Consider the following 12,084-nt stretch of genomic DNA (forward strand, 5'->3'; position numbering starts at 1 on the left):
TCCTTGACCCACAGTCTTGGGCCTGTTGAATTGAGCTCTCAGAAAGATAAGCTGTGAATCGAGACCACATTTGTGAATGTGCTAAATGCCACTGGACCGCTGACTTCAAAATGGCTATTTTCTGTTCTGCTCATCGCATTCCAATACTGAAAAGCAAGATACGTCCTCACTGTGTGTAATGGGCGGTTGGGAATCCAGTGTGCCATCCTCTGACCTTCTGTGCCTCATCCTAAAGTAGAGCATTCTGGATAAGTGCTCTGTCACACACAGTTCGCTCCTTCTCAGACTGCTTGTTTAGTGGAAGTTAACGGGATTAAATTTGGCTCCCTTGAGGACAGAAACTGTGACTTGTTCACGTCCAGGCCCTGGGCAGTCCAGTACACGCCAACATTTTGTTCTTTACCCAAAGATGTGCTAGGCCATACGGATAAAGAAAGTTCCATTGTGAGATCGCTGATGTCACTCATTCTCCTTGGATAGTTTGGGGAGATTTACACCAGTGTCCTATCGATCTGATGCACTCTGAGTGGTATTTCCGTGTTTTTCCTTTGTATGTCCCTTGTAGTAGCATTGAACAAACATATTAATTAATCTCCTGAAAGGACACTGGCTCATGGGGGATAAGCTTATTAACAAACCAAAGGGGAAGGTGAGATGTTCTCCTCGTCTAAAATGCTGTCCTAGAAAGCCGCCTCTCTGAATTTCTAGTCTTTAAAAATGTGTATTTTTGTGATGTTGGGAAATAAACTATGTCTCTTTAAATTAAGGAGAAGACATGCCACTTTTGAGTTCTACCATCTTGGCCCGTTTGGAACTTGTCGTGTTGGTTTGAGGGAAAGAGCGCTAGCTTCTTTCCGCAGACCGTGGCCCTGCTTTCTCTCCCCTAGCTCTCCAAGGACTCCCCGCAGTCCGCGGCTGCCCTCCAGGAGGAAGCCAGTGAGATCCTGGATGAAATGAGCCACAATCTGCGCCTGGGAGCCATCCGGTTTTTTGCCTTCGCCCTGAGCAAAATATTTAAACAAATTTTCTCCAAAGTGTGTGTAAATGAAGAAGGTATTCAGAAAGTGAGTATTGCTTGTTGAAACAGCCTCTTCTTCAACCCCTGACTCTTTAGTCAGCTCCAGACTTCTCAGCCTGCCCTCCGTGGGCAGGTCCAGTCATCAGCCTTCCGTCTGGCAGAAGAGGCTCTGCCTGTCTGGCGGGTGCTGTTTGCTCCTTGACCTTCAGACCTGCAGACTTCAGACTAACTTAGTCCTGATGTCAGATGTTCACATAGCCATACAGAAGTCACGCACACCATTTCTGTAGATGCGTCACCTACACGCCCTGCAGTCCTTTAGCCTTTCCTGCATGCTCTGCTGTGTCTCCTGTAAACAAGTCCTTCTGTGGTGCAGTTATCAAAATAAGCAAACGAGCTGGTACAGTACTGATAGACATACCTTACTCATATTTCACCAGCTGTCCCAGTTAAGTCTTGGCTAGCAAAAGGAAATCCTGCATCCTGTGTTCATGTCTCCGTAGACTCTTACTCTGGAACATTCCTTAGTCTTTGTGTTTCATGATATTATTTCTGAAGAGAGCAGAAATAATGTCTTATGTCCCGCGTTTGGGTTTGAGTGATGTCTTCTCATTATTAGACTCAGGCTGTGTCCTTTGGGCAGGTAAACCTCAGAAACCACGTGTATTCCTCTCAATGCATCTGGTCAGGATACCTGGGGTCAGTAGTGGCCAGGTTTCTGCACGTGAGGTTGTTACCATGCTAAGGTCAGGTTGTCTGCCACCTGGAAAAGTTAAAAATCAAGAGACCAGGTTGGTGGGAAGGAAAGCAGGTTGACTCCGAATGTCGGCGTCTGGGAGGACGGCAGACCCCTGTCCAAAGGCCACCTCCCCGTTCCTAGACCGGGCAGAATGGTTCATAGGTACAGAAGAAGAAGAACAAAGCGAAGGGGGAGTCGGTCAGGCAGGGCGGAGGGCGGACATCCTTCCTGGGATCTGGTCTGTTTTAAGATAATGTTATCTCCGGACTCAGACTCAGACTCCCCCGTCGCAGCCTGGGGCTTTATGCGCCACCAGTAAAAACTGCAAGGGAGTTGCAAATGGACTCCGGGGTCCGAGCACCTGAGGAGGGAGAAACTGCCCTTTCCAGGTTAGGATTCTGCTGATTAAATAGATTAACGAGGTATGTGTAGACTTAGGAAAGGGAACAAAACAGAGTTTTTAAGTTATTAGTGAGGGGAGAAACAAAACAGCTGAATATCAGGGTGGATCAAACTGCAAACTAGCTAAGTCTAACTACGTTATTGAGTCCCCGAGTTTCACCCTTACTAAGTTACTGTTCCTCCCTTTGTAATTAACAATGGTCTCGTGGAGAAATACTTGGAGGATGGTTGAGTGTCCTGCTTTTTATCATATTTTCCTTCAGTAGTTTTACATCCACTGATGATTTTTGCACAAATCAGTTATTACTCTAATGATTGTCAAATGGTGGTTTTTGTAATTCCATCACTTCTATTATTTAATAGTTTGCTTTTTCCTATAAGGAAGCGCTTTCTCTGTGTTGATTATTTTATTCATTTATGCTTTTAATATTTTCTCTTGCTAGGAAATAGGAAGCTCTCACCTCCTTTGGCCTTCCTCTTCTTGCCCCTGAATGTTTTTTTATATTCAGTCGTGTACTTTTAAGTCCTTCTTTTTCCTGCTATGACGTTTTGGATTGGATCTGTCAGAGACTGTCTGCTGCAGTGTTTGGGGCCAGTGGGTGTTCGCTGGCCATGTCTTAGCTGATCACAACTTACCTGCTTCAGTTTGTTGTACTTAGATTTCAGGAAAACACATAACACCTTGATTCCAGTGGATGCTTTCTGAGGTTGAATCTGGAAGCTCAAATGCACCCTCCCAACTGCATGGCTCTCATTCTCCCTGGCAGTGAGTCCAGTGTTTACATAGAGAAGCTCCATTCCTCTCTTTTGTCCTGATAATTCACAGATTTTGTTCGTAATGTCCCCGCGAGGAGTTGTGTTCCCTCTTTCAGCAGACAAGCAGTCTGGTGCTACAGTTCACAGTCGACTACCATTCAGACTGACTTCAGCCCCATTCCCAGCTCCACGCGCCATTTTTTAGCTGTATGACCATGTCACAAGCAAGGCAGCCAACACGTGGTATTAAACAGTGCGTGTGAAATGCTGGGTATGGTGCCAGCTAACGTATGTTAGTGCTCACCACTATTCTTAAGAGCCGTATAAATGTACATGTTTAATGTTCTTGCATTATGGAGATTGTTTACTGGAACTCAAATAAGTTTTGTGTGTGTGGTAGGGGCTGCAGAAAAACATTAGTATTTCTTCTATACGTACACACATCTTCCATGTTCTGCGTTGAGATGTGATTTTAACAACATGAGTACTGAAATTACTGAGAATGTGCCATTAATTTATCTTAAAGCTACAACGAGCCGTCCAGGAGCAGCCGGTGGTCCTGCTGCCCAGTCACCGGAGTTACATGGACTTTCTATTGTTGTCTTTTATTTTATACAACTACGATTTACCTGTGCCAGTCATCGCAGCAGGCATGGGTACGTGCTGTTCTTTTACTTTTTTAAATTATAAAAATGAAAATGTTCACCGGAATGACTAACAATACCAAGGTATTTGAAGAAGATGATGAAAACAACCTCTCCCTTCTTCCTTCCAGTTGCAGCCTGTGGCGGTTTGTGTTACGCCCTGTGCTGTGCTTTGTTGTGCCCACGCAGATGTAGGAAGTGTATATGCCCACAGGGTTTGGGGGTTAGGTTTGAACAATGAGATTGTACTACTTTGTGTGTCATGTGCCTTTTGCTTTTTTTATTTGATAATAGTAACTATGGGTCAATAAATAGATCTAACTTTTTTGTGTATTTTTAAGTTCCAGTAAAATACACATAAAACTTACCATCTTAACCATTTTTAAGCATACAGTTCAGAGGCATTACATTCATAGTGTTAAACTACCATCACCACCATCCATCCACAGAAGTCTTTTCCTCTTGCAAAACTGAAATTCTGCCCCTAGTAACCACTAGCTTCCATTCCCTCTGTCCCCAGCCCCTGGCACCCACCTTCTCCTCTCTGTCTCTCTGTCTCTGTGACTGTAACTCCTCTAGGGACCTCATATGCGTGGAATCACACAGTAGTGGTCCTTCTGTCACTGGCTTATTTCATTCAGCATCAGGTCCTCAGGGTTCATCCCTGTGGTAGCCGCTGTCAGCACGTCCTTCCTCTTTAAGGCTCATATTGCAGTGTGTGGATGGACCACATATGTGTCTCCATTCATCTGTCGGGACACTTGGCTGGCTGCCACTTTTTGGCCATTGTGCTGCTGTGAACACAGGTGTACAAATACCTATTCAGGTCTCTGTCTTTAATTCTTCCAGTCTGTACCCCAAAGTATAATTGCTGTTTTCTATGGTAATTTTATTTCTAATTTTTTGAGGAACCTCCATACTGTTTTCCATAGTAGCTGCACCATTTTATGTTCCCACCAACAGTGCACGAGGGTTTCAGTTCTACATCTTCTCCAGCACTTGTTATTTTCTGGTTTGTTTTTTCCTGTATATAATAGCCGTGCTAATTGGTATGACGTGGTGTCTCAGCTTTGTGCTGCCACTTGATTTGCGTTTCCCGAATGACTATTGGTGCTCAGCACTGTTTCAGTCCTTTTTGGCTTTCGTGTATCTTCTTAAGAGAAATATCTGAGCAAGTCCTTTGCCCCTTTTTAAATCGGGTTGTTTGTTCTTTCATGCTGAGTTGTAGGGGTTCTTTGTATATCTGGATATTAACCCCTCATCAGATAAATGCTTTCCAAACATGTTCTCCTGTCCCCCACCCCGTGGGCTGACTTCACTCTGCCGATTTGTCCTGTATGCACGGAAGTCTTTAATTCTGACCCAGTCCAATGTATCCATTTTTTTTCTTTTGTTTTCTGTGCATTTGGTATCATATCCAAGAAAACATTGCCAAATCCAATGTCATGAAGCTTTTCCCGTTTTCTTCTAAGAGTTTTATAGTTTTATGTCTTAGATCCATTTTGACTGAATTTTTGTACATTGTGTGAGTGAGGTAAGGGTCCCACTTCATCTCTCACATTTTGAATAGCTACTCGTATGTAATATTCAGCAGTTTAGCTATATCATGATTTAGTAGGTTTGCTGTTACAAACAATTTTACAACATTTTTATATCGATGCTTTTATTTCTGTAGGATTGATTCCCCAAAGTAAGATTGCTAAGGCAAAGAAATTATTCATCACCTTTCAAGGCAGCCAGCAAGGCTGGCGTTCAGGGGTATACCTTGGTCAGTAAGTGCAGTGAACAGGGAGGTCAAAGTCCCAGGAACTTGAGCGCTTTCAAAGCGGTTTCGTCTGCATAGACATGTGAGGAGCTGTTTGGAAATAAAGGAAAATGATAAGAACGCCTCCTCTTATTCTGGGTTTGCTCTGTTTACTCTGTGCCACTAAAAAAAAGTGGATTATTTTTACCTAGTGGGTGAAAAGGAAAGGTGAGCGCTTGTGTGGCCTGGCTGTCCAGAGCATGCAGGACATATGTTGGTCTGCTGTCAGCTCATCAGTGGTGCTGACTAAAGAAATGGGCGTGACGACATTGGTCCAGTTGTCACATTACCTGCTGTTGCCCTGTCTTTAGCTGCTCTGGTTATAAACACCGAGGTGCATGGAGAGGCACAAGGTGACTTCCCAACAAGCACCTGCCCAGGGTCCCTTTTTTCCATACTCCTATCAGGTGTCTCTTCTTTGGGATTTTAATTTCAGAAAGTACAGGTGCTATTATCACGGGTGTCCCTTACATGCATGAAATCCTTCTTAATGGAGTTTGAGATTAGATCTGCATAGACAGTTTCAGGATCCGCAAATAAACGTTAGCCCTCCTTTATTTTTAGACTTCCTGGGAATGAAAATGATCGGGGGGCTGCTGCGGATGTCAGGTGCCTTCTTCATGCGACGCACCTTTGGTGGCAATAAGCTCTACTGGGCCGTGTTCTCTGAATATGTCAAAACCATGCTTCGGGTAAATGCACATAATTACTGAGTGCTTTCAAGCTATGTTTGCTTTTCCCCCGATGTTTGCTATCAGATCTTATTTAAATTCTTAACTTCTGAATGGATAGCTTAGCTGTATTTTTCCTCTGAAGGAATGCGCATCCCCTCAGCCGGCTGTTTCCTCTGTGTGGCTCTGGTGTGAGTGTCACTGTAAGCTGTGTTTGTTCACAGGGCTGGGCGGGAGCTTGGGGGGTGGACTCAGAAGAAACATTGCTCACTTTGAGCGTAGGCAATGGGTTTTGTGTTGTGTTTTGTTTGTTTGTGTTTTCTCTTTAAAGAATGGTTATGCTCCTGTTGAATTTTTCCTCGAAGGGACAAGAAGCCGCTCTGCCAAGACACTGACCCCTAAATTTGGTAGGTCACTTACAGACTGCAGGAAAAATACAAACCCAAAGGCTTTAGATGCAGTGTCATCAAAGCTGCTAGTAGAACTTGACACTTTTTGGCACGGTATTCTTTTCTCTGTAAGTGTAACTGTTTCTTTAATTTTAACTGTTTCTATTTCTGGGCTTACTATATAACATACACTTTCAGTATCTTCCCATTTATGTGCCTTGTTTTCTCTGCTCTTCAGTATTTATGAAAAACCATTTCTCCCTGTGTTTACAGGTCTTCTGAATATTGTGATGGAACCATTTTTCAAAAGAGAAGTTTTTGACACCTACCTTGTCCCAATTAGCATCAGTTATGATAAGATATTGGAAGAAACTCTTTATGTATATGAGCTTCTAGGGGTTCCCAAGCCAAAAGAATCTACAACTGTACGTAAAGGACGCCAGACCCGACCTTCTTAGAATTTAGAGGAAACTGGTTTGCACGTCCATGGTTTCTGAATTTCCTCCTTGTTTCCTTTTCTCCTGTCGTGACACTGTTAGGGATTGCTGAAAGCCCGGAAGATTCTCTCTGAAAACTTTGGCAACATTCACGTGTACATTGGCGACCCCGTGTCTCTTCGCTCTCTGGCAGCCGGAAGGATGAGCCGCAGCCCATACAACCTGGTCCCAAGGTGTGGGGTGGTGTTTATGAAACCCTGAGGGAAACCTGAGGGTGTACATTGTGGTGCTCGACCACCTGTAGGGCTGCATCTTGGTCACCTGAGATCACACATCAGGGACGGGGAAGGCCCCAGGTACAGAAGGATACTCGTGTGTCCAGAAGCGCTCCCTGCAGGGCAGCGTTCATTCTGCTTGGGCATCCGTGTCCAACGGACTTACAAGTGGGAAAAATGCAGCATTGTTAACAAATGCATGCATGCAAATAGTTGCGCACTCTTGGTAGGCCCCCCCAAAGTGTGTACTAAGTATTGTTTTTGATCCTAGAAAGGATTGTCTACTGATAATGAATGGGAGTGGGTCCCTGCTCAGAAAGGGAATAATTTTATGAGCAAGGAGATGAATTGGGTCCTTTCAGTATGCAGGTACGATATGCTTCTAGGTTTTCTTAATCGAGGGGAAGCATGGAAGGAAAACCAAGCCCAACCAGGCCACAGGTGCTGGCAGCATGGCCCCTGATTTCCCTGTAGCACCAACGATCCCATAGCAGCCAGGGTACCTGCTGGCAACTGCGTTAGGTCAGAAGCAGGTGTCAGCTTTGTGCTGCCACACGCTTTCTCGCTATAGATCTCAGACGGGGTTGGCCAGTTGTTACCTAGTACAGGACACCCTCGCTGGCTGCAGCTTTCACATTAAGCCACCTTACTGTGTGGCCTGCTTTTAGGTCAGATGTGTACCTCTGCTCCAGCCAGCTCTGTGGGTTCCCAGTGTTGTCCCATTCAGAGTTCGTGATCTTTCAGGCAAGGGAATGGCAGTGCTTGGCAGGCGCCCTGACACTTCTCCGGCCAGCCTCCCATGCATACATGTGCAGTTATCCTATTAACACGTTACGTATGTTCCGCACAAGACATCCTAAGTTCTGTGGATTTGGAGAAGAGTAGCGTTCTGCTCGGGAGGCATCACTTTTCACAGAAATGACACGTCCTATTTGTAACGCAAGAAAAGTGTTTTGCCCAGAACCAGGAATAATAGGACCCTGTTCCCTTGAGTATTTTTATCACCGCTCAAGAGCCTGCCCTAGAGATGTGTGGATAGTGTTAGGCAAGGGTAGACTTCCCAGTGGGATCCGAGGGAACTGGCAGAAAGTCCAGGAACCTTCCGAGAGGCCCGCCTTCTGCCACCCCTCTGTGCGCATGTGTCACGGTGGCAGAGCCGTCACTGGTGGTTCTGTGTACTCCGTCCAGGTACATCCCTCAGAAGCAGTCGGAGGACATGTATACTTTCGTCACCGAGGTCGCCCACAGAATGCAGCTTCTGCAGATTCAGAACCTGGCGCTGAGCCCCTGGGCCCTGGTTGTCGCTGTTTTGCTCCAGAACCGGCCGTCCATGCACTTCGATGCTCTGGTGGAGAAGGCTACGTGGCTGAGAGGCTTAGCCCGCACCTTCGGGGGTCTCCTCACTTGGCCAGGTATGTGTGCGGGACACCTGGGACAGGGATGCTGGCTTTCCTCACCTCTAAATTCAGAAACGCTATAGCCTGGACACGAAAAACCTGTAGAGGACTTTGAGCGAAGCATGGCTCAGAGAGAGGAAGAAACCCAGAGTTATCGTGGTAGGACATTGGACCCAGCATGGTGGGTGGTAGAGAATAATCGTCAGCGTGTCATTTCTCCCAGGGCACCCAGCCGAGTGAAGAGTAAACGTTGCATCTTTTTTTTCTTTTTTTAAATTTATAGGGGTGACAGTTGTTAGTAAAATTACATAGATTTCAGGTGTACAGTTCTGTATGACATCATCTATAAATCCCATTGTGTGTTCACCACCCAGGGTCAGTTCTCCTTCCATCACCATGTATTTGCTCCCCCTCCCCCTCATCGCCCACCCCCACCCCCCTTCCCCTCATCTCCCACCCCACCCCCTCCCCTCATCTCCCACCCACCCCCTCCCCTCATCTCCCACCCCACCCCCTCCCCTCATCTCCCACCCCACCCCCTTCCCCTCATCTCCCACCCCACCCCCTCCCCTCATCTCCCACCCCGCCCCTCCCCTCATCTCCCACCCCGCCCCTCCCCTCATCGCCCACCCCCACCCCTCCCCTCATCTCCCACCCCCACCCCTCCCCTCATCTCCCACCGCACCCCTCCCCTCATCTCCCACCCCGCCCCTCCCCTCATCTCCCACCCCCCCCTCCCCTCATCACCCCCTCCCCCTCATCTCCCCCTCATCGCCCACCCCCGCCCCCCGTGCCCTCTAACGTTGCATCCTTTCGTAGTCGGGTAGCCGCCCCTCTACCCACCTCTAAACCGCGTCGTGTCTGCACCCACTTGTCTCACTGTGTTGTGGGGGTTGAAGGGCTTGTTTCACATAACAACACGGGAGACGTCACTGGAGTTATGAGCACTGTGCTGGGAGATGGGAGGACAATGATTGCCTTACATTGTTTTTGGGCTCTTTGACTGGAAGTCGTGCAGGCTGCACTTGGAGCCGTGGTCGTCTTCAGACCAGGTCACAGGTGCCTGCTGCTCACTCTACACCTGTGTGAGCACCTGCTCGGTGCTGGTCCTGCTGGGGGTGCAGATGAGCAGGAGGTTCTGGAGGTTCTGGGTAGGAGTGGGTAACGTGGGAGCTGTGGGAACGGCCCAGGGAGGTAAAGATGGAGAGCACTGCACGGGGTTCCCACACCCGGGGAAGGTTCCGTGGAAGGGTGTCGATGGGAAGTGGGCTCTGCAGGGAGATAGGCAGGAGGAGTGGCCGGCGTGGGGATGAGGACGTGTGAGGTGGCGTCGAGTACCTGCTGCCCCTCACCTGCGAGCGTTGGCTGTCGCTGGGACGTTGGCTGTGGGACAGGGACGTCACCCAGGCTCGCATACCTGGGGCGTCTGGGCTGGACTCTGGGTGACGGGAGGCGGGGCAGTATGACTGACTGGCCTTTAGAAAACCGGCTGGGGTCAGTTTTACGGTGGGTCCCAGTGGAAAGAGGTTGTAGGAAGGGAGGCAAGCTGGCAGGCTGCTGTGCCAGGTGAGAAATGGGGACGCACGAACCGGGCGCTGGCAGAGCTGGGCACAGCTCAGAGATGCTGGGAGGATTTCTGACCGAGTGGCAGTCGTCTGAGTGTTGGTCATCAAGAGGGGAATAAAGATGACTCAGACATCTGGTCTGTATTTTAGGGTCTAACAGGAGACAGGGGACATGCTGATGTAATACAGGTAGAAAGTCATGAGAGAGGAGAAAAGTGCTAAACAAATTCATAACCGTTTGGCCCCGGAGCACATGAAAATAGGCGCCCGTCTTTCTAAGCTGTGTCACTGTTTCAAGATGGGATAAATATGTGGCCAGTCCGTAGATAAGAGTATCTGTTCAGCCACTAAATCACTCCAGTTATTACACAGTGAGAGTCAGTGAGTAAGTACATAAGATTAAGTTTCCTTCCTAAGTTAGAATGCGTTGTGTATATTCAGTTCTTTGTACTCAGATTATCCCATAGTCCTAAGCTCTCACGTAGGTTTTTATGATATATAACATTATATGCCATATGTAAAGTGTACCGTATTGTATTATATACATAATACTACCACGTACTGTACTGTTACCTTGAGCAAGCTCAGGAAGGCACGAACGAATGTGATGAAGTCCGAAAGAAAGACCACTCCTGTCACTTGTCCTTTCCATGTCACATTAACACAGCGTGTGCCCACTGACCTGCCTGTCGAGCAACTCGTTGGCTCGGGTAAAATGATTATCCTTGCCAAGAATGTTTGTTAAATGTCCCCATCTCGTCTTCATGTTTCTGTAACCCTAGCTCCTTGGTTATCTCCAGGCTAGTGCAGTGCCCGCTGACGGGGTTCCAGGAGCCTCTTCTGTAAGTTATCGTTGATGCAGGAAAACCCGAGAATCTCCTGGCACCGCTCTGTGCTCAGGGAGGCCTGGTGCTAGGAGATGCCTCTCCGGGTTGTCCTTGGGCTCACCTCGAAGTGGCAGAGTGATCGTCTTGCCATCTTGGGATTGGTCTGAGCAAGGGTGTGTGTGTGTGTGTGTGTGTGTGTGTGTGTGTGTGTGTGTGTGTGTGTGTGCACGCACGTGCGTGTGCGAGCATGTGCATGTGTTTGCGTGTGTTCGTGTGCATGTGCGTGTGTGTGTTTGTGTGCGTGTGTGTGCGTGCATGTGTGTGTGCATGATAATATATACTTATCAGGGGACTTCCTGTCTTAGTTTAGTTAAATTCACGTAGATGTAATTTTCTTGTCATGTAAATTGCTCTTACAAAACTTGGGGTACCCTTGGTTCCTGAGAAAATACTCAATTCCAGAGTCAGAATTGAGGGGCACTTCAGAATGGCTGACAACTTGGGGCTAGATAAGAAAGTATGTTGCATGTCCTTAGAGAGAGTTTAGTTGATTTTGAAACAGTACTTGTAAAATGCCCTTCACATCTGATGCCATTGGCTGCACTGGAAGAACCTAAAGCCAGTACCTGGCACTTGCATCAGTAGGTCGTCACTAGCACTGATGGGTGCTGGGCCTGGACGCCAGGCAGTGCCCCCGCCGTCTGTGCCGTTGGCCTGAACGAACGGTCTTGTGTGCAGACAATGAGCCTGCGGGAGACGTGGTCCAGGCCAGCATCCTTCTGCACGCCAACCTCGCCGGCATGGTCAAGGACCGGGTGGTCCTGCGAGTGGACTCCGGGGACTCGGACATGGTCGACGGCCTCGTCCTCCAGCACGTCACGCTCCTCATGTGCTCCACCTACAGGAACCAGCTGCTCAACGTTTTTGTCCGGCCCTCCTTGGTGGCTCTGGCGTTGCAGATGACACCTGGCTGCAGGAAAGGTAACTTTGGCGGCTGTGGTTCTGAGTTTTGGAGAGGCCTGGCTATTAGTTCCATGTGGGGAGCAACACTGGAAGCCTTTCGATGCGCAGCGCGTGTGTGCAGCCTGCACGCCAGCAAGGACTGGGGCCTGCACGCTCACAAGTGTAATAGGATTTCCCCTAAACACGTGGCCATCTGC

The 12,084-nt window shown here is 48.0% G+C and overlaps 1 protein-coding gene across 5 annotated transcripts in view; it reads left to right on the forward strand.

Moving 5' to 3' along the window:
* The window catches only part of GNPAT (glyceronephosphate O-acyltransferase), a 30,024-nt gene that overhangs the window by 11,063 nt on the left and 6,877 nt on the right, over positions 1–12,084 (forward strand). For 2 of the 5 annotated variants that reach the window (XM_074316453.1, XM_074316455.1), the window contains exons 3-11: positions 888–1,064; positions 3,442–3,571; positions 5,928–6,055; positions 6,180–6,237; positions 6,400–6,441; positions 6,697–6,848; positions 6,963–7,093; positions 8,324–8,547; positions 11,663–11,905. In XM_074316453.1, the coding sequence (XP_074172554.1) occupies positions 888–1,064; positions 3,442–3,571; positions 5,928–6,055; positions 6,180–6,237; positions 6,400–6,441; positions 6,697–6,848; positions 6,963–7,093; positions 8,324–8,547; positions 11,663–11,905 (1,285 nt within the window). Of the gene's footprint in view, positions 1–887; positions 1,065–3,441; positions 3,572–5,927; positions 6,056–6,179; positions 6,238–6,365; positions 6,442–6,696; positions 6,849–6,962; positions 7,094–8,323; positions 8,548–11,662; positions 11,906–12,084 lie in introns of all 5 variants that reach the window. The other 3 variants (XM_019757365.2, XM_074316452.1, XM_074316454.1) reach the window with 2 other exon arrangements.

This window comes from Rhinolophus sinicus, linkage group LG12 (genome assembly GCF_036562045.2).
Source record: "Rhinolophus sinicus isolate RSC01 linkage group LG12, ASM3656204v1, whole genome shotgun sequence".
Taxonomy (NCBI): Eukaryota; Metazoa; Chordata; class Mammalia; order Chiroptera; family Rhinolophidae; genus Rhinolophus; species Rhinolophus sinicus.